Source organism: Lytechinus variegatus, chromosome 5 (assembly GCF_018143015.1).
Source record: "Lytechinus variegatus isolate NC3 chromosome 5, Lvar_3.0, whole genome shotgun sequence".
Classification (NCBI taxonomy): domain Eukaryota; kingdom Metazoa; phylum Echinodermata; class Echinoidea; order Temnopleuroida; family Toxopneustidae; genus Lytechinus; species Lytechinus variegatus.
In genome coordinates this window covers 48,444,953-48,468,829 of record NC_054744.1, presented here as the reverse complement: position 1 = coordinate 48,468,829, position 23,877 = coordinate 48,444,953, and the positions used below count along the sequence as shown (strand labels likewise).

The 23,877-nt window shown below is 35.3% G+C and overlaps 1 protein-coding gene across 2 annotated transcripts in view; it reads left to right on the top strand.

Annotated features, from left to right (window-relative positions):
- Positions 1-826: 826 nt before the first annotated feature.
- The window catches only part of LOC121416351, a 43,836-nt gene continuing 20,785 nt past the window's right edge, over positions 827-23,877 (top strand). For both annotated transcript variants that reach the window (XM_041609922.1, XM_041609921.1), the window contains exon 1: positions 827-1,516. In XM_041609922.1, coding sequence (XP_041465856.1) covers positions 1,124-1,516 — 393 coding nt within the window. In that variant the 5' untranslated portion in view covers positions 827-1,123. The remainder of the gene's footprint in view (positions 1,517-23,877) is intronic.

Here is a 23,877-nt window from a genome sequence, read left to right as displayed (position 1 = left end):
AAAGCTATGTTTCACAGAGGAACTGTTCGTCAAAAGACGCGAGGCTTACTATGATCATGTATTTGCCCCGTCAGGGGCAAAATTTTTTCATTTTTGACAATGGAAATGACAATTTTCAGGCAGAAAAGTGCCTTCATTTACTTTTGTCCTAAAATAATTTATCATTTTTCATCTTTCAGGGGGCACGTTGGGGGGCAAAATCTCGTTTTGCCCCCCAAAAATTTTATTTGGGGGGGCAAGTGCCCTCCCTGCCCCCCCGCTTCCGGCGCCCTTGTTGACATAGTAAACATTTTAAAACCAGTGTTTAACGAACAGTTAACCTAAACAGAAGCATCAATGGAATATTACAAAGGAATCATTGAAACGTGAAGAGGGGGGGGGGGAGAAGAAAAAAAGGAAGATGAAGAAGGGAAAAGTGAGGAGAAGAAAAAGATTACAGAGAAGATATTAGAAGAAGAAAAGAAGAAGAAAAAAGGAATAATAATGATATAAGAAGACGAAGAAATTATATACCGTGCTCAAAAAACATCAATAACATACAACATGAAATATCTAAAGCAAAACAAAAAAAAACATAGAAATATCTATTCATGCGTGTGGACGTAATTTTCCAATTTTAATGAATAAATAAATAATATACAAATTATGGTTATCAAGGGGGGGGTACTGGTCTGATGTTCATCCAGCTGGATTGATAATTCGTTCTTTTATCAGTTAATAGTTGTGCGGTACAGGATAATGTCTCAATACCAAGACTACAAACCCTAATTCGACAGAGCTGTGGCCACTGTGCGCAGACAATCCCTCCTCAACCAATGCGATCTTCATTAGATGCCGAGTTGTTTACAGAAAACCACCCGCATATAATCGGTCCGGCGTTTCGCTCGTTTTCTGTAATAATTCACCATACCTTTTTCTAAAACACGTCGATTGCAATCATCAATTACATATGCCAAACGACCAAAAGAGTTTCGTGTTGGTTTGCATCTGTTTTGACTACTCATAAAGGACAGGATTGTTCTCCATCTGTTTTAAGAGACTCCATCTGTTATAAGAGTAGGGAGGAGAGGATAGCATCACTAGGGAGGTCATCTGACCAAGCAATCCTATTGTTCCTCTGTGCATGCACGTAGGCTCTGATTGTGCACTACTTAGCTACGCTCATAGCCTGCATCTCACAAACATGGTTTCATCTACTCCAAAATGGCTGCTGGTCGGTGGTTTTCTCATAGCGACTCTCGCCACCATCTCTTACCGGGAAGCGTGGGCGGAGGGAATTCGGGCTGTGGATGCGATGGAGGCAATCAACTCTGGGAGACAGCAATTCTTACAGGGGCTTAGGGGGGCCTTAGCTGCTGTAGCTGCTCAAAAAGATAATCTGGTAGAAGAATTACTTGCTGATGTTGAAGATGAGGAAGAAGATGTGGTGGAGAAAATTGAAGAGGAGTTGGGTGTCTTAGATCCTCCTAATGTAAAAACAGTTGAGATACGCCTACCCAATGCAGATATACCAGAGGTTAGTTATCAACTACTTTTATCAAATTATTGATGTAACCATGGTAGCCATAATATATCCAATATGGAAAATACTACTTTTCCGTAAATAATTGCAATCTTACTGTAAATATTATTACTGTTATTCTATCAGTCATCTTCACCTTCGTCATCTTCATCACCATCATTTTCAGTATCATCATCATCACTATCGACATCATCATTATGATCATCATTATATTATCACATAATTATAAAAACCCTTATATTTTCTGCATTCATCTGCAATCTTTTTATTATTTCTGATCGTCATCATCATCAACAACAACAACAACATCATCATCATCATCATAATCGTCAAGACATCAACATCAACATTAATAGTACCACCATCATGATCATACCATTATTATGACCACCATTACCGTCATCACGATTCATCACCGCCATCAACGTCGCCACTATACCAACACCGTCATCATTATAATCATCATCATCATTCATTCACTATCAACATCATTTTAATTTCCATTGTCATCAACATCTATATTACTATACCATTACGGTCAATATGACCATCATTGTCGTGAGGGTCATCATCACATTACATCACCGGTATCACCATCATCATCATCACCATCATCATCATCACCATCATCATCATCACCATCATCATCATCACCACCATCATCATCACCACCAACACATTACTACCACCACCATCATCGTCATCATCATCATCATCATCACAACCGTCATCATCATCACCATCATCGTCACCGTCATCATCATCATCATCACAACCGTAATCATCATCACCACAATCATCATCACCACCATCATCATCATTATCATCATCATCACCATCATCATCATCCTTACAACCGCCATCATCATCATCATCATACTGTATCATAAACGCCCTCATATTTTCTGCATTCGTCTGCATTTTTTTTTATTTCTGATGAAAGTATATATTTTCATGAGCATAGTTTCTCCTTTCCTCATTCTCTCCTTACCCCCCCCCCCCCCCCCCCTCTCTCTCTCTCTCTCTTGAACTTAAATTGTGTTGACAACCAAAAAAGGAAATATTATCGTTTCATTTCATTACGAACGGAAAGACATTGGGATATACATGATCCCTTATATTTAGCAATAAGCAAAGTGTTATTCTTATACCACAATGTAATATACATTAGCAATTAATGTTTTTATTACAATCACTGGGAGGTGCAAGAGAAAAAAAAGGTGTGGAGTTCACTCGGCTCGTATAAGTTTACATGATAACTTTCCCAATGCTTAGGATAATACTACATTTATAATATATATTTTCCGCATTTTTTTTACACAATCATAATTGATGTGCAAACTGTGACTTCTGTTCATATTTTGGAAGTGCCCCCCCCCCCCCCCACCTTGATAGAAATTAATTCGTTTTTACCAAACAATAACCACGGAAAATGAAAAATATCATAATCATTTTGCGACTGCATTTCTTTTCTCTTGTAGTATAGCCCCTATCGAAAAAGATAAATTTATTCAAGTTCATAATTATTTCAAACCTCAAGTTTCACCACAAATCGTATTAACTGTGTTTAAAATCTGACTGCAAATATTTTTGCTTCTCCTTGGTGTCATGTTGCAGTCTGTGTGTGTATACTTTACATAGATAGCGACAAACAATGAAAGACTGCGCAGCATATTAAATCAACCCACCAGTTTGATCGTATTAATCATTGTTAAGTCCCTCTTTTTAATTTCTAACATAAGTACACAGCTTTTTATTGCACTCTAGATTTCAATATCAGGCGTTAAGCTGATAAAGGATGCTGAGACCATTGGCATGTATGGAGCAAAATCTGATGTTCATTAAGTCCCCACCGCTAAAATACAAAAACATCCTTCCCAGTTTCAGGTGGAAATACTGGTCTTAAAATGTCAGATATTCAGCATTAACTATCAATAAAATTCTTTATTCATGGCTTTCATTTTGAGCAAAGCAATATTGGTCTTTGCGTGGGCAAATTTATTGATTAACTAATCAAGATGATTTAGTCTTGTTCTTTACGCACCTGTCACCATGTGATGCTAATTGATGCTGAATGATAATAAACGCGTTTGACGTACTAAATACGAAATAATGGTCTTGGAAATAAACCGCTTCAAAATAAAGCAGTTTTTAATTAATTAGATAAGATACAAGTAGTTTTGGTAGTCTCTTTAATATTGTATTATCATAATCATCGTCATTATCAGCATCACCATCATCATGTTCATCATCATCACCACCACCGTCATCGTTATCACTATCACCATCATTTCGTGTTAAGAAAAGATTACAGGGCAATCGTCTTAAAGCCTCTGCATGAAAACCGAACGATCTCTTTACGATATTGCAAGGTAGACCGCAGGGCTACTGTACGATTCCTTTACGAACATGCAGCCTATATATGTGCATGCTTTACTGCCTACCCTCGTATAGTCCATAAAAGGTAAGTAAGCCTAATTGGAACACATATGCCGGAACTATCAACGTAATTAATATGTCCGAGGTCAACTATGACTTACAAGTGTAAAATTAAGTGATAATTTCATCGGACAGTCCATCTCTTTCACCAATAACTTCATATAGTTTCACTAATATTTCGTATTATCCAACTATACTGACTATGGGGCCTCCCCATTCACTTTAGATACATCGTATTTTAGTATAATACTCCCCTTCTCTCTCTATCTCTCTCTCAAATTTCACCTCTTGAATCTTGACCCCCCCCCCCCTCCCACTCTCTAGGTTCTATCCTCTCCTTCACATTCATATATCTTTTTAGAGTTAATTTGCTGCTGTAATGCAAGGCTATATCGAAGGTGAACCTAAATTGAAGGAATATGAGCTTTCAGGGGGAAGCTAGATTGAGATGCAATCCATATTGTGATATGACAAAACACCACAGGCACGTTAACAAGTGCCGTGACATTAGGGATAGTCAGCCATATTTCCGGACACAATTTAATCGAGAATTATTTATCGTTACACCTGTACACCGCCTGTCAAATTGATAATTGAAATTAAATGAGTTATTGAGAAAGAAAGTCACGTATCATAACAAAGTGATCCTACTACATTCTTTATTTCATGAATGTGGTAATGGTGTAAACTCACAGGGTGGAATACGAATGTTATAAATAATCTTGCTCAATTCGTCTGGTCTCTGCCAATAAATTTAGAGATATTTTACACTTTAGGACCTCACTCGATCACGTTTCATAAATTATAAATAAGACCTGCAGTTAAAATGAGCCAAATAAACCTTCTGGTTAACGATCTCATTTGAGTTTTTTTTTAAAGATGGCTTTTTCAAAGAGGAAATATCATCATGATTAGGTTACAATTAAGATTTTCATAAGTTCAGCTGATTATAAAAACACCGATTTAGCAATGGAGTTCTGCGAGAAATGAAAATTATTCAAATTGGTAAACATGTAACGAAAGCAAGATTTCTCACTGTTTTGAAACACAGTGAAACGAAGAAAAACATTCACTGACTGCCTATAAAAAGAAGAGATTGCTTTCGAGTCAACATTGAACTCTAAAAATAGTATTAAGAACGAGCCAGGCATTAAGATCGAATGCTCTCAACTCAGTTAAGCTTTTACCCGACATGCCATGCAGAGGTTGAGAAAAGCTTGAATCTCTCTTCCCGTCAAGGTACATGTAGCATTCTCCCCCCCCCCCCCCTCTCCCTCTCTCCCTCTATGTCTATTTCATGTTTTCTTTTTCGGTCCCATCTTTATTCCCCGCACACATAAATTATCTTATACATAAATTATCTTATATACGCGTGAAACTCGTCATTTTCTTTGTGCCACACGGTTCCGCCCTCCCCCCTCCCCCAGGCGCCTTGCATCCCCTCCTTCGCCGATTACTGCTACAGCTGTTTGTTTTTACATACTACTTCTTCTTCTGAGCTTCGTCTTCGATTGGACCCCCCCTCTCTCTCTCTCTCTGCTCCGTCTTTTTATCACCATAATTTTTCAAAAGTGTCAATAGTATGTATATTTACTTAGCATGCTTAGTCAAGTTCGGATACAGATCCATGAAGACAGATTCATTCCGTCCCATCTAATATGTATGGAAGCTTGAAAGTGCCACCAAGATATTCATATAATCATCTTATAATGTCTACATTTTTTAAAAGAGATAATCAGATGACAAGATCTTAGATCTCGTCATGTCTACATGTTTTGGAAGAGATGATCAGATGACAAGATCTTAGATCTCCTCATGTCTACATCTTTTAGAAGAGATGATCAGATGACAAGATCCTAGATCTCGTCATGTCTACATCTTGTGGGAGAGATGATAAGATGGTAAGATCTCGGATCCAAGATCTTGCCATCTGATGATCTCTTCTACAAGATGTAGACTTGACGAGATTAAATACGTGTTCTCTTTTTTTTTCATTCACTCTTTCATCCCCAGAATAAAATTAAAAAAATGACCTTGCCAATTTATATGTGATAGTCCTAATGGTTCTCGGCTTTCATTTTTTAACCAATTATTTAGAAGAATATCTTATTATTAGAAAATATGTGAAGTATATCGGCTTATTATTATTATTATTAATATTATCAAAATATCCTCAAAATTATATTTTGAACAATAAAGTTATTTTGTTCATGGTATAAGTAACTGATAATGAAAGAAAAATCATATAGACTAGAAACATTCTGGGAAAAGAGGCCTATATAAACTTTAAGAAGCATTTTGGGGGTAAAAGTTGGGAACCGGACTTTTTTACACAATTCAAATATGCTGAATCTGAAAAGATCAGTTCCCAAGCTGATTTCTCATCTTTTGACCACCTAATTTGCATGAACAAAATGGCTACCAATCTGGCCATTCAGAATATTATTTTTACAATGTTCTCTAATTATATTCGCTTTCACAGACATGGATACTGCAAACTCTTGCATACATAACATGTACCATTTGGGAAAATTGGCTATTTCGGTTTGCGGCTAATTAATTATGCAAATTTATGCATAGACTAGAGCCATTCTGGAAAAAGATGCCTATTATTAACTTTAAGAAGAATTTTTGGGTAAAAGTTTGGAACCGGACTATTTCACACAATTCGAATATGCTGAATCTGATAAGATCGTTTCCCAAGCTGATTTCTCATGTTTTGACCAACCAATTTGCATAAACAAAATGGCTGCCAAATTGACAATTCAGAATATTATTTCGACAATGTTCTCTTATTATATTTGCTTTCACAGACATAAATACTGCAAAATCCTGGATACGTACGTGTACCTTTCTGGAAAATTTGTTATTTTTACTTTTGGCTAATTAATTATGCAAATTTATGCATATTTTGGATCATTATGCTATAATTTGATAATTTCAGCTCAAATGTTTATATTTTTGGTACAAATAGCATTTGCATCATTACAAATAATTGTACGACCCTTAGAATATGATATCCAAGTGAATAATAATGTATTTTATTGTTTTTTCAATTTCTCATGTAATTCTTTGTATTTTGTACCTTTTTTTGTACATGTTTGTTATGGGATCTGTCAAGGTATTGATTATCACTGGAAGAAAATAATCAGCTTCGATGATTTAATTATGTGGAAGAGCCGTGGTGTAGTGGTTCTGACTCTCGCCTTGTAAACAGAGGGTCGTGTGTTCGAATCCCACTGCGGTCTAGCGTCCTTTGGCAAGGCGTTAATCCACAATTTGCCACTCTCGACCCAGGTGCTAAATGGGTACCCGGTAGGATGCGAAAGATATTGTATGTTTGATTTTGCCAGCGCCATAATGAGGCTGCGATGAATGCAAGGAATGCTCCCCAGGGAGTGGAAATTGTGCACTTTTCGTGCGGGATTGAAATGAATCCAATGACCGGGGTAATAATATGCTGTAACGCGCTTTGGGCCATTCTGGGAAAAGCGCTTTATAAAAATTGGGTATTATTATTATTATTATTATTATTATGTAATCACTTTTTTACATTTTTTATTCGTATATATCCATGGGCATAAACAGATGCACCCACATCTGCAAAGGTAAATTCGTGCAGGGAGTGCCTTCCCGTTTAAAAGCAAACTGGTGGAGATCCATCGAATTTCAGGAACCGATCAGTATTCAAGCGAGTGTCACTACTGATTGCTTAAATTTTTATTATAAAATGGTATCTTGAATTATGATATCAATCAATTTATTCATATTTACAATTTTAGATGATGAATTATTAAATTTGAGTTATGACAGTACTGTAATTCTCAACTCCTAATAGTCAATCAGTTGCATTTAATATCCTTTGGAGTAGTTATGTTCCCCTATACCAACAGAATCTGATCACACAATGACATGTATATATATTTAGTGTGTTTTTCTTTAGCAAAATGAAGTGAAAACAGTCTGCTGAAATGAGATGTCCCGTGTGTTTTTTCATTATGCTTGTCAAATAGTCCCAATTCTGAAAAAAAATTCTCAGAACTGAACCCGCATATAAACCATCTAATATCTCATTTTACTTATCAATTAGACCGTTTTCCATGTTTTAAAGCCAGACTGTGATTTCGTAAAGTTCCACAACGAATAAGTCTCTGCATATCCTTTCAATAACAAATTTTGATAATTGGACTTCATTAACAGATTACTTGTGCATCTCCATAATATATCTTTTTCAAAGCAGTACTGCACCTTTCCTATCATGGTTTTTCGCTTCATCCAACTTAGACATTGTTAGAGGCGTCCAGCCTCCCCCAGCTTGATCCTTCGTGGTGTTGAATGATCACTGTCAGCTCGATTTGTTGTTTCATATTTCATTGATAGGGCAGCCTCATATCATAACAGTCATCTCTAATTGTTGAAATCAAACCAATTTCGTACAAGTATTCTGCGGAGGCAGTTCGTATCGAAGTCATCGTGTTTGTGTTCTTGAGATATGTCCGATTCTCATGTCACAGATCCGTATATAGAGAAACATAAACTTCTGTCTTGAGCGAGAATCTGCTGTCTGTTCAGATCTTGTTTCAGGTGTTAAAATGCTCGGAGTGTACCTTTTTAATACCGCAGTGAATCATGTAATGTCCCTTTGGCCATTTATCAAACTTCTAATATTCACACATCTTCATATCTTCATAAGATAGACTATTTCTAATTGATAACGAAGATATCTTTCAGAAGATGGTGGGTACCTGACATGTTTGGCATTCCTGTAGGTTATTATTAATCCACTTCTTTTGATCGGTATTAAACTCAACAGCATCCAATAGCTTACAAAGCTCTGATAGGCATGCGAGTCTGATATTTCACCATCAAAGTCTAGGTCGAGAATTTTCTTTGATTGTAGAGCCAGGATATCTGTTTCTATGAGGAAAACAGTTGCCTAAGTTATTTTTAACTTGACAACCGGTTTTGATACCACTGAACATGTCATTCTTTTTGGAAGACTGACAGTCTGTTTTGGAATTGATGATTCTGCACTCCAATGGCTTTCCTCTTACCTTGCCAACAGAGCTGTATGAAGCTGTATTCATCACTGGCGTGCAGTATCCTGTGACTACCCTTTGCTGTGGAGTTCCTTGGGAGTTTGTCCTTGGTCCCTTACTCTTCAAACGTACATCACTCCTCTTGGCTCTATAATGTGGCTTCATGGCCTTGGTATACACTTCTATGCTGATGTCATCCAGCTGTATACCTCACTTTTGATCCAAAGTTAAAGATACAGAGGTTCGTGCAGCTGCCGTTGTTGGTGCTGCCATTGAGGATTCGATTTTGGATGAAGGTCAACTTCCTGGAGCTTTAGGATAAAAAGCGAAGTATCTTGTTCTGTCATCTCCATATATGCGTAATTATTATGACAACAACTCCAGTCTTAAGAGTTGAGGAAGCTATATATCTCCAGTATGCAAGGCTAGATCTCTTGGCGTAGTCTTTGATAAAACAATGAGCATGAAGAAATGCACATCAGATGTCTGCCAATCTGCATATTACCAGCTCCACAATATTGCTGAGATCAGACATTGTCTTAAATGAGGTGGTGCAGAAAATATCATCCATGACCGGATAACCTCTAGACTGGACTTCTGCAACTGTCTACACGCCGGTTTACCTTCATCAGGCATCCCTAACACTTTTTAACCATAGGACGCAGTGTGAAAACTTGTTCTGCATTGGGCAGTGACTGGGCTGGAAGCCTCTTCGTTTCGCCCATTTTTTTTTACCATGGACCTAATCTGTGTTAGTCCCATGTTTTTATCATTTCCTCTTCTGTATTCAGTATCGTTTGTCAAAGAATCTTCCAAGGCAAAGATTGGATAGAATCTGTGGTTTTCAGTTATCACTTTGATAGTTGACTTGGGGAAAATGTACCGTTGCCAAATAAATGAATAAATCGGTAATGACCTAAAAATTAGTAAGTGATCCAGTAATACAGACCCTTTGCATTTTCACAAATTGTTCTTTGGTTAACTGCTATGATTGTAATTCTGATGATCTGAATCAAATGATATATAATTTTGCTACAAGGATGTTAACAATGTACTGATACTTATATCAGATTGATAAACTACACTGCTTAAGTCATACATTTATTTGATTATTAGATCTGTTATAAAACATATTTCTTTATCAAGACATTTAATTTCAGCATGATTACAGGTTTTCCAACTCCTAAACTGTTCTTTTCGTACGGGTTCATTGAATTGGTAATTGGCATGATTATAGGATAGGCATCAAAGTGTTTTTATATTGGGTATGTCTACTATACCTTGCACGCATATTACTTTCTATATACAGGTGTGGGGGTGGGAGCGTGGGTGTGGAAGCATGTGTGTGTATAATTTGTTCCTGAGTACAATTAACATTTGTGGCAAAAGAAGTTTATCAAATGATTCAATCATTGAAGCTTAATATTTATCTGCTATTGATATTATTTTTTAAAGATCTCATATCAAACAAATCCAAAGCAAATGGTAGAAAATACAGGAACATAAAGAAAAATCAAAGAACGATAAAATACATAGAAAAATTGGCCTAAATAATATATTTAAGGGCCAAACAATTGTCATAATGATGCAAATGCTATTTGTACCCAAAATGATAAACGTTTTAGGTGTAATTATCAAACTATAGCATAATATTGCAAAATATGCATAAATTTGCATAATTAATCAGCCGAAAACAGAAATAACAAATTTTCCCGAATGGTACATGTTATGTATGCAGGATTTTGTAGTATCCATGTCGATGAAACCGAGTATTATAAAAGAATATTGTAGAAATAAGATTTTAAATGGTCACTTTGGCAGCCATTTTTTATGCAAATTAGGTGGTCAAGACATTAAAAATTGGCTTGGGAACCGGTCTTATCAGATTCAGCACATTCAAATTAGGTGAAATAGTCCGGTTTCCAACTTTTACCCCAAAATGCTCCTTGAATTCAAATTCTCCCAATATTGGTCTTGTCTAATATTCAAAATTGTCATTTGAAATACATGTTACTTTCACCTTCCTAAAACAGGACGTTGTGTGACGTTGTGTCTACATCAAAATAGGCCTTTAAATAAGAAAAACCCGATCTACTTGTCATTATCAGGCTTAATGTGTGCTTTATTAATAACCAGACTAATATCATCATTACACCTTCATGGATTTATGCCCAGAATACACGTTATCAGATTTCACGTTTCATAACTCGCTGGAACCAAATTTCTGCTACATTCGAAACAAAAAAAACAACAACATCCACTTCACGGTTATGGCTATTGATAAGTAATTTCTGCTGTTTTTTATCTTCTATTTTCGGTTACTTATTATGATGACCACCGCACACAAATTCATATGATTATTCGCATGTTGTCATTAGTTGTCATTAATTACGGATTTAAATTGGTTTTTGGTTAGGAGCGTTCTTGATTTATACACAAAGGAACCCGATTATGGATGAGTCTAAAAAGGGCCTCCCCATAGTAATTAGGCTATAATTACAAAAAAGGATTATAACATCCATCTCGATTGAACATTATTGTGGAAAAAAGTACACATTCGTACAGTTGGCCGACATGATGTAATAATCAAGTTGTGGGTAAATGACGTGAGCGAGTGCCTGTTTCTTTCTAATATTGATGTACATTTTTATTTCGATTTTTTTTCTTTCTTTTTTTACTCTAATACACATGTTTATTGTTACACTCGGTTATTATTTGTTATTGTTTTAAAAACTCCATAGGACTTTAAATCGTTTTTTTTTGTACCCAGTAATATAAGTTTGCAAAATCATTCATTTACACGGGACAGTCATATAGATACTAAAATGCATATAGAAGTTGAACAAGACCAGTAGGGGTATAAAGAGCCGGTGGATATTACATATAGAAGTTGAACGAGGCTATAGTAGGGGAACACAAAGCCGATGGATATTACTTATAGAAGTTGAACAAGGCTAGTAGGGGAACAAAAGGCCGATGGATATTACTTATAGAAGTTGAACAAGACCAGTAGGGGTATAAAGAGCCGGTGGATATTACATTGAACAAGGCTATTATAGGGGAATAAAGAGCCGGCAAGGTCAATTCATTATTGAGTGCCTATATATCTCTCACTTTTACGTTTCTTTGAAAATCATTAATTTCATTTTATCATCGCGTTTCCCTTGTCGACGCCCTCGTTACCCTGTATACATGTATTAATTAGCTAATTAATGTAGAAGCATGATATTGTACAGTAAGCGGAAAAAAGGCTGCGAAAATATAATCATGGCTTTTATATTCGGTGTTTTATATAATAGGGTACTTCATAATGTAGCCAGACGACTAGTAAATGTCACATTATTTTCATTTCAATACCACAGGGTTATGTGAACTCTTATGCGTTGTTTTTCTTATTCCTCTTTTCTATTTTTCCTCTTCTTATTTTATTAGCGATTGTCCCGCATTGTGCAGCGCAGCCTTGCATGAAAATGGAATAATGAAATTAGTTTTCTTAGAGGAATTTAGGGAGACTGTAACATCTGATTAATGAAGTCATGAAGGTCATTTATAATCATAGTTATAATGATTACTATCTCTTAATCTTGTTCATATAATCCCAGCTCAGTCAGCCTTTAAAACTTAGAAAGGAAAATTAATCTTTCTACCTGCTCGCTATCTAATCTCCGTTTCTTTCCCTTTTCCTTTTTCAGTACTTAAAAAAACAACCATGGTGGTGTTTCCTGTTCCCCTATATCGCCTTCCTTGATGCTGTCAGGAAAATGTATAAAAACCCTCAATCGGGCAAACTCTTGAAGTTCATGCAGATCATAAGATAGATAAAAATATTATTTGGCGATAGTTTTATCTAGGTTGCATTTGATTTTTCCTGATATATCGAGATGGCTGTTTAACGATGGATCACCGGCCGCATGCCAATTTTACCTTTTCCAATATAATCTTTTCAGATTTTCATTGTAGGTCAGGTACAATCTAGGGTAAATCTGAAACGTTTGCCGGTAGATTCTGGAGAGTGAATTAATAGTCAAGAACTACAAGGGTATATAAAGTACACAATGATACGTGACCAGAATATACTGGGCTCGGCAATTCAGATATGTTTATATGATTAATACCAGCACTGACTATCGCTAAAGTTCATAAAGTTGTTGAATATCTTAACGCACGACTGGTATTAGATTATATGCCCCAAAGTTTCAACAGTGTTAAAGAATCAGCAGTCGTGCATAAAGCTTTCTGTTAGACGAACAGCTTTTAACATGTTTAAGAAACGGCCCGCTTATCATATTATGTTCAATGCTAAAAAAATAATGGGATTTTTTTAGCTGATAAAAGTCGAAGGCATTTTATAGTTGTAGTAATGAAGATTTATCAGATGTATTCTAACAAACATTGTCCAAGAACAGACGAATTTAATAAATGTGATGTAGACTCTCATACATTTGTGCATTTTCATATCGACATTACTTAGATTAAGCGCAAAACAGGGAATATTAGGGGTTCAAACGAATTAACAACGTCATATTTCAATCATAATTAGTTTTGCCTTTTTCAGGCTTTTTCATGATCATGATAATGATTATACAATACACTTTATGGGCACAGAATTATTGCGATGTTTGCATTAATTTAAAATAATACACGGATAGGCCTAGATAGGTCCCTGAGAAAAAAAAGTAATAGTTTGATAATAAAAATAATAATAAAAATGGAATGTGATTTCCTATACATAAAATACTCCAGTCAATATTGAGACAAACTACGCAAGCTAATCACACTACCTCAAACGATATTTATATAATATTGACTGGCCTTGAGGGGAACATCAAATATATTGCCAGCAAAAGAATCATATTGGCCCGAGTCTTTAGACGAGGGCAATATGGGTCTTTTAAGGGCAATATATTTGATGTTCCCCGAAAGAAGAGCCAGTCAATATTTTTATTATCATCCAAATCAGATATCTAGAGCAAAAATCATGATAATGGGGATATTTCTTTTAAAAATAGAGTTCTATTGTGTCATGTTAATATCGGTCTAGGCTCTGCACTTTACCATTATGACGTACTTGCAAGCTCTCGGATCCAGCGTTGTCTTTATTATGACGTATTGTTGGTGCGCGGATCCTTATGAAGCGTATCTCTTTATACGCATCCACAAATGCCCGGATGTGAGACCAGGGAAAATACAAAGGTATATTTTGCGTCGTCTCTGCATGCAAAGTAAATGCGCACATTGAGACCGAGGAAAATACAAACAATATACCTACCCTTCCCGATATTCAGAAAATGTAGGGCAATACGGTTTTGTAAATGACCAGCTCAGATGTCTGATACGGGTGATAATAACATATATTCTTCGTATGGTAGTCTTTGGAACAATTATAATTGTTTTGGCAAGCATGGTGTGCGTTCAAGGTAGCCCAGGCCTGACAGAAGAAGCAGCAATTCATGACGTTACAATAGGTTTTCTTTTGGGGTGTATCATGTCTTACGTAACAAGAATTTTACTCCCAGTCTTCACACCCTCGACTGACGCAAAAGATAATTGGTTTTACATCATAAACAAATGCTATCTTTAGATAACGTTTTCGTAGTATTTTTTTTTTCTTTTCATTTTTCTTTTACAGCAAAATAAAATCACGCAGATTCGTTTTACACTGTAAAAACGCTGTTTGAAATTTTAGGCACGTTGTTTAAGCCTGTCACTCTAACAACTACTGTACAAACTTTTTAAACAACTGTTTGAACTTTTTGAACAGCTGCTTAAATTTTTTAAACAAGTTGTTCAAAAAGTTAAACAATTACAAAAAATTTAAACAACATGTTGTTAAAGTGACAGGCTTAAACAACGTGCTATTTTTTTTTACTGTGTAAGCATTGTTATAACAGCGGTCTTAATTTCTCCAGTTTTATTGAAATAACATGGAATAAACATGGATCGAATCAACCAAGAGTAAAATCATTAAGTACATTAAAATTATTACAGTCAGGAATTAGGAGAACGGTTATTGGTTTAAGATTTTTAATTCTTATTCGTTAATAGATAGATAGATAGACTTGTAATAGACTTCCTCCGTATTCACCAAACTGTAACTGAAATCCATGAACAAAATGAAGGATAAATTCCATTCGACTTTTCTTATTCGCAATGAAATTACAAGAAAGTTTGTGAAATCAGGGAAGTGGGAGGTCTAATCTCCTACTTCCCTGGTCAAATCGATATCTTTGTGACATTTTGTAAACGAATCCAGACCCATTCTTGAGATGGTCATTTGTTGTGAAGACAAGAAAATTGCTATTATTTTTAATAATGACGTACATCTTGGACTCCATTGAAGACCATATTCATGATCTTTATAAGATATTTTAAGGGTTTTTTTCATGAATGTGATGAAGAAAAAATCATTTGTTTTGCGTCATGTCCATTCATACGATATTGACTGGATCCGCCTCGTTCTACAGTGGGTATCACCGAGGCAAATAAACATATCTCAAATTGCCCGTGGCCTCAGTGTGATTTCAAGACTACGTAATGGAGAAAAATGTCTCCGAAAAAGCGCACTGAACATAAGGGCAAATCAACAACCCCCAAGCTTGAATGGTTTTTTTTTAAGCAAGCAGTAATCATACTCCATGCTATACATTAATCGCATGCCTTTTTGTATGAATATTGTCATATTTATACTCAGAAATTACTAATAGGCACCTCACCCACCCACCCCCTCCCCCCACCCTTTAGAAAATTACGAGATGGGTTTTGGTAATAGTGGAAAATGTCTATTTGCAAATGAAACAGATTATAAATGACTTTCGAATAAAATATTTTGTCGTCGACTTGTTTTCTGTATAAGTTTACCTCTCCCAGTCTCTTCCTTTATTTGTTCACTGGAATAATGTTACCATTTTGTGTCGGAATTATTTCTTTCAAATATGTCTGCATTTAAAAAAATGGAGTGAGCTTCACCTATAAATGAATAGTATCTGTGAACTTCACCTAAAAATGATTAAACAAAATTTGATATCAACCTTTAAGATGGATAAATGGACCCCACCCTTTTAGATTCATAGTCAATATTTTAGATATAAATTATAAACATGTCGCTCAAACACAGGTGTACCTCCCCCCCCCCCCATATTTGTAACTTGGGGACCCCCTTTTTTTTGCTTGGTAAATTTTCCTTGGGAAAGTGTGCCCCATCCCCCTATTGGCAGTTTGGAGAACCCTAGATCCACCCCTGTAAGCGTGAAATCGTGCACAACTTAAGGCCTGGTCACACCGCCCGAACGTTGTTGGAGCGGTCGTGGAGCGGAAAGAAAAAATCATCACCGTTCACTACCGCTCACCATTTTCGATTTCGATATTTTTTTTTCGATTTTTTTCCCCCAATTTTGTGAGCGAAATTCGTCTCTGTTTCCCTTCCACTCCACGACCGCTCCAACAACGCTCTGGCCTTTACGAAGAACTTACCACATGGAATTGTTATCTGGATCTTAACGTCGAAACGGCATGCAACTCCATTGCATTAATACTGGTTAAAGGTTTCCCGGATTACCCATGTTAACACTGCGCCTTGCCGGTCCTCTATCTTACGTGATTGGCTGGTTTCTCATGTCACGTGTCACAGCTCCACCAAAAAATGCAATCCGAATATAAGGCCTTTGCAAAATACACCCTCTCTCCGGCTCTTTGTTTGTTAGCATCAATCAGCATAGAGTAAGAATTCCACTAATAGTAACTGTATACTGAGAGGGTGAATGCCTGTTCTATACAATAACAATTTCCAATTTAATGCATAGCTCGTGTAAATCGTTGACATTTTACTAGGTTTTCAATTTTAGGCACTTAAACATTGTTTAGGAGGCTATAGGGTGAGCAAGGGTTTGGGTTGGACATTGACTTCCAATGAATGGGTTGGAGAATTACTTTGATTTGGTAAATTTAAACCCGAAATAACAATCGCTGACGGATTTAAGCTTGTCAAATCCTTAGTCAATACAGATTGACAAGAACTTCAGAATGGAAAAAAGGAGAGGAGGCATAGAGTTAACTAAATCTTTTGCACGATGACACGATATTTGATATATACATTTATGTTTATATAAAAGGCGATTGATTAGTCATCGATAGGGTACATTGAATAACTACAGTGTTAATTCCTTAAAAGTTGTTTGTATTGCCATTGTTTTTTTCTTTGCTCTGTTATTTTCATACTTGAAGGGGACCCCCCCCCCCCTTGATCTCCCGACAGTCTCCCTCTGATTGCCACTGTCGTGACTGCTAGACGATTCTATTTATAACATGCCCTCTCCTCCATTACTATACACTATTGCTTTTGAAGCTGCGAATGAAGCCTAAAGCTTAGCTTTTAAAAGGTTATTCGTTGACTTAGCAGAGTAGCAGAGGTATAAAGTACATCCCGAGGGAAAGATTTACATCTGGTATCCTTGTCAACAAATCAACAAGAAGGTACTGCAACAACCCTTGATCATTAGAATAACCAGAACGAAGATCAGCTAATATTAAAATTGTATATTGTACTTGAAGAAATTGGATGACCATGAGAATGTAAGAGTTCAAACACTCTATTTCAACTCGATGGAGAGTGGTAGATTTCAAGGACAGCTTAGTTCTTAATGTATTAGTAGACTTGTTAAGAGGTTGAACGCTGCATTTTTGAGTACAAATGTCCCACTTGGCACAAATGTTCCTTGAGTCAAAAGAAAAAGATTCATCCAAAGAGACACGCTGTATCTATGCAAATAAGCAAGTAATTTGCATAAATTTGCATATTATGTCGATATAGTATAAACAAGTAATTCAGAATATATATTTCACCAGACCTGCCCTAAACTTGGAAATAAAGACTTAGGGTAAGACAGGGAAGAAAATTGTCATAAAATAATTGGGATATCCTTGTTTATTATTACCTAATTTACATAAATTATGCAAATTATAATTTAAAACAGAGTATTTTTTCAAGAACCCTGAACTGTTTTATAAATAACAGCAATTAATACAAAATGTCAACATTCTACATGAAAGAGAAAATATTAACGAAAACATCGATATGCTTCATGACAGTATTAGTGTCTTAATTTGCTTAGAAAGAGGGCAAATATGTCAAAATGTATGACGTGATATTGCGCTAAAACGAGACCAAAACAACCTCTATGTCACAGTCACACTCACGAATCGGACAATAAAGCGATCAATGGTATGTCATTCAAGATAACACAATCTCAACACAATAGCTTCCATCGGCTTCTCGTATCGCTTTTTTTGGTGTGTCTGCCACACCGTAATCTATGATACATACGGGCAAAATGCCTTTCGGTATCGGTAAAACACTATTAATTTTGTTTTATTTGTTTCTAATTTGTTTCTCTTGGAAAATTTACAGGAGACATTGCTTTGCAGGTTACTGCTTTAATGAAGCTCTGGCACATGAATCATGAGGAATGTACCCCACCTCAATCCATATATTAACTTTTGTTAAAATATATATCTTCTGGAGACCCCAAAGTGGCAAAACTGCACCTCTCCGGCATTCCCGCTACTTTACAAAACCAGTTTGACTTGTATTATCAACTTGGAAAACACAGATGTATGGGATATCAGACAACATGATTCCTGAAAAAAAAAAAATATTGTTGTTTATTTAAGCCCACGGGAGCCCTCCGAATTTACCCCATCCCCTCTCCGTATTTCGACTTTAAATAAAAAATATATATATATATATCATGTTTTAAAGCCATCGGCAAGGCAAATTGCGTTTTTTGGTATAATAAAGCAACTTTTATATCTATATTTTTACATTTACATTCATCATTATTGATATTATTATAATTATTATTAATATTATTATTATTCGGCCGTTTGTAATAGTGCTCTAGCACAGTGAAGGCTATAACCCAACAGGAGCATGCCTAGGATACCCTTTCTCTTTTGGTTTTATGTGTTAAAAATAGTATATTGTCTTTAGAACTCTTAAAAGATTACTTTTGTTTGTATTGATACATTGGAATAGATTGAGGAGAAAATACTCTTCAACTGACATGTAGAGGAGCTGTGGTAAATTGAGAAACAGCCACACGGCCCTTTATTGATTCCACTCTATGTTGAATTTAAATATTTTGAGAGCCCAATCGGAGGAAAGATACATTTCTACTACACACAGTAAAGCCTCTTTGCGTTCCCTTCTTGAAAAAAACAAACAAACATAGAAAGCATTGTTTTATATCTCATAAAATAAGTTGGTGTACGTGACGGTGGCCTGTCGAAGTTGCCAAAACCGTTTATTTCGTTTTGACAATATATATTTAGAATATCGTCTAAATGAAGCCCTCATCTGGAAAAGGGCACTTATTAAAGGCAGCATCTACATTATATAGAGGAGGCCTTGGCACTGGGAAGAGGGGGCTGAAGCTTGTTTAATTTCTTTGGACCAAAATTTTACATTGAACCTTCTTTGATTTTCAAATTTACATCAATAAATTTTACGGGCAAATAAACAAAAAGGATTGCACTACAAAATGAAGTTTTTTGGGTAACGTTTCTTTTTTTTTTGGTCACATCTGCCGGAATTCCCGGGGGTGCTATCTATCGAGAATAACACACGCATCACCCCCCCCCCCCTCTTCCGGAAAACCTTGCGGGTGTTTCAGCCCCTGCTTTCAAGTACCAGGGCCTCCTCTATATAATGTAGATGCTGCCTTTTAATAAGTGCCCTTTTCCAGATCAGGGCTTTATTTAGACGATATTGTAAATATATATTGTCAAAACCAAATAAAGGGTTGGGCAACTTCCACAGGCCACCGTCATGTACACGAGTTTATTTTATGCGATATAAAACAATGCCTTCTATGTTTTTTTTCAAGAGGAGAAACTAAAGAGGCTTTACTGTGTGTAGTAGAAATGTATCTTTCTTCCGAATGGGCTCCGAAAATATTTAAATTTAACATAGAGTGGAAGCAATAACGGGGTTTGAGTATTATAGAGCTTACGTGTGGCTTCTTTTTTCAATGTACTACAGCTCTTCTACATGTCAATTGTAGAGTATTTTCTCCTCAATCTATTCCAAGATATCAATACAAACAAAAATAATTTAAGAGTTCTAAAGACAATAAACTATTTTTGAATACATAAAACCAAAAGGGAAAAATCCTAGGCATGCTCCTGTTGGGTTATAGCCTTTACTGTGCTAGAGCATTATTACAAACTGCAGAACAACAACAATAATAATAATAACATTAATAATAATATTAATGTAGATAAATATGAAATATAGATATAAAAGTTGCTTTATTATACCAAAAACGCAATTTGCCTTGCCGGTGGCTATTAAACACGATTTTTATTTAGTGTCGAAATACAGAGAGGGGATGGAGTAAATTCAGAGGGCTCCCGTGGACGTATAGGCTTAAATAAACAAACAAAAAACTATCTTCAGGAAACATGTTAACTTATGTCTCATACTTTTCCAAGTCGATAATACAAAAGACATATTTTTTAACAAAGTTAAAATATGGATGACTGAGATGGGGTACATTCTTCATGATTCAAGTGCCAGAGCTTCATTTAAGCAGTAACCTGCAAAGCAATGTCTCCTGTAAATTTTACAAGAGAAACAAATTAGAAACAAATAAAACAAAATTAATAGTGTTTTACCGATACCGAAATGCATTTTGCCCGTATGTGTCATAGATTACGGTGTGGCAGACACACCAAAAAAAGCGATACGAGAAGCCGATGGAAGCTATTGTGTTGAGATTGTGTTATCTTGAATGACATACCATTGATCGCTTTATTGTCCGATTCGTGAGTGTGACTGTGACATAGAGGTTGTTTTGGTCTCGTTTTAGCGCAATATCACGTCATACATTTTGACATATTTGCCCTCTTTCTAAGCAAATTAAGACACTAATACTGTCATGAAGCATATCGATGTTTTCGTTAATATTTTCTCTTTCATGTAGAATGTTGACATTTTGTATTAATTGCTGTTATTTATAAAACAGTTCAGGGTTCTTGAAAAAATACTCTGTTTTAAATCATAATTTGCATAATTTATGTAAATTAGGTAATAATAAACAAGGATATCCTAATTATTTTATGACAATTTTCTTCCCTGTCTTACCCTAAGTCTTTATTTCCAATTTTAGGGCAGTTCTGGTGAAATATATATTCTGAATTACTTGTTTATACTATATCGACATAATATGCAAATTTATGCAAATTACTTGCTTATTTGCATAGATACAGCGTGTCTCTTTGGATGAATCTTTTTCTTTTGACCCAAGGAACATTTGTGCCAAGTGGGACATTTGTACTCAAAAATGCAGCGTTCACCCCTTTTTTTGCAGTTAACAAGTCTACTATATGAACAAATTCAGTCAAAGCAACAAGATATAGTTTACCATTTATTTATTTATTTATTTTGTTTTATTTATTTTATACTGCAGGGTAGGCCTGTTCAGTTCTTAAAACTGCTTTACAAAGGCGCCCTGCAGTTTGAAATACATGTCAAGATAACTATAAAATATGTCATCAAAAAACAATCAACGTCAATGATACAAAATACAAACTATTTAACATCAGAAACAATTAACACCAAAAATATAGAGTGGGAAGTGACAATTTAAACATACAAGTACATAGCATTGTAAATCAATGGAATATTATTTCGCTCTTTATCAATTCGTATGAATGGCTTTGCATAATTTTTTAAAAACTAACAAGGAGGTACAGGCTTGTAAATTTGAAGGAAGTGCATTAAATAATTTGGGTCCGAAATATGCGAAAGATTTTCTTTTATATTCAATTTTAGCTTTGGGAAGCTGAAGGGGGCATCGCAAAGAAAACCGTGTCCTGTATTTCACGGGCCGTTTACATACTAAAGGTTTTAAATAATTTGGAACTAAATTATTCATTATTTTATATACAAGAACACAATACTGATATTTTATACGCTGATCTACTGATTGCCACTTCAGTGACTGCAACAAAGAAATTTGTGATGTATTATAATCTTTTTTTCAAAAGCATCCTGGCATATTTATTTTGAAGTTTTTGTATCTTATCTAAATGTATTTTTGCACTGCTTCCCCAAGATGTACTACAGTAATCAATGTAAGGTAAAATCATAGAAAAGTACAGCTTCTTCATGATATCAAAGGACAGTAAATGCTTAATCCGCCTTATACAACCTATTGCTCGAGATATTTTACAAACGATATTAGTAATATGTTCACACCAAGTCAAGCCCGGATCGAGCATGACACCTAAGTATCTAATCTTTTTTACATTTTCTAATTGTATGTTCCTGAATTTCACTGGCAAATAAGCACCCCTCAACTTTTTCTTTTGACCAAATACCATGGCTTTTGTTTTTTGCGGGTGTAAATGCATTTTATTTAAGTCTAACCATTTACATATTGAATCAAAATCATCTTGCAAATACTTTTGTACCTCCTTAATTGATTCACCGTGATTAAAAATGGCAGTATCATCAGCATAAAGAGACATTTTAGAATGTACATGCAATTTCAAATTACACATGTCATTAATAAAAAATACAAAATATCAATGGACCCAATATAGATCCTTGTGGAACACCTGATTTTATCTTTAAAAATTCACTGCGACAATTATTAATCATTACAAATTGCCTTCTGTCTGTTAAATATGATTCCATCCAGTTGTATTCATTGCCAGTAATACCATAGTACTTAAGTGTTGCAAGTATAAAATTGTAAGGAATAGCATCAAAAGCTTTGCGTAGGTCCAAGAAAATACCACCAGTAACATGTTTTCGGTCCATTTTATCATACAAAAAGTCTGTAATCTCAGTTAGACAAGTGGCAGTTGAATAAGACGGTCTGAAGCCAGACTGACAATTTGCAAGTAGATCATTTACATTTCAGTACTTATACAATTGATCATGTATTGCTCTCTCTAGTATTTTAGACAGGACTGGAAGCACAGAGATTGGTCTATAATTGTCAATATCAAAAGATCCTCCCTTATGTACAGGAGTAATTCTTGCTGTCTTAAAATCTTCTGGAATAACACTAGTTTGTAAAGTTGCATTAAATAAATGGGTTAAAGGTCCAGCTATAATCTCTGCTGCCAGCTTAAGAAACTTAGGGTGAATGACATCAACTCCGACCGCTTTCGAACAATCAATATGTAATAGCTCTTTCAAAACATACTCCTTTTTGATTGCACAAAATTTAAATTCACAATCTGGTGTTTTTCTTTTCAAATTCGATTTGCTTCTCTTTTAATTCAACTGACTTATAGAGTTTTAGTTTTTAAACATTATTAGACTGTCTTCAGACTTATATAAATGTAAAAATTAATATAACTGAATAAGATTCTGTTGCCAGCACTATTCTTGTACTTGCACCATCGTGCCTTAAATATTCTCTGTGATTAAAAATAAAGTGTATTTTGTTTTAATGATTGTCTGTTATGATAACCAAAATAATGAATCACACTTCTATATTTCATGGATTATATGGATTTTTTATCAGATCTCTTAAATCTAACTTTTTTATTGCATAAATTATAATGATGTATAAGATACATATCAGCATGTACAACATTAACCTGGCATGGGATTAGGTTTCATATGCAACAATGTCTCTATTGTACCCTTAAGAAGCACCATAAGATTCGTACACATTCAATTTCCAAAGATTTTTTAGTTCATGAAATCTCTCTTTTGATATCACCAAGCATTGCTTGATTTGAGGGAGATGTGACGTAATAAGCTCGAGGTTAAAACAGACAGTCTGGCTTAACAGACGCTCATCGTGTATCAAGATGACAGTTATAATATGGAAAACAATCAGAAAGAAAGAAATAATCAAT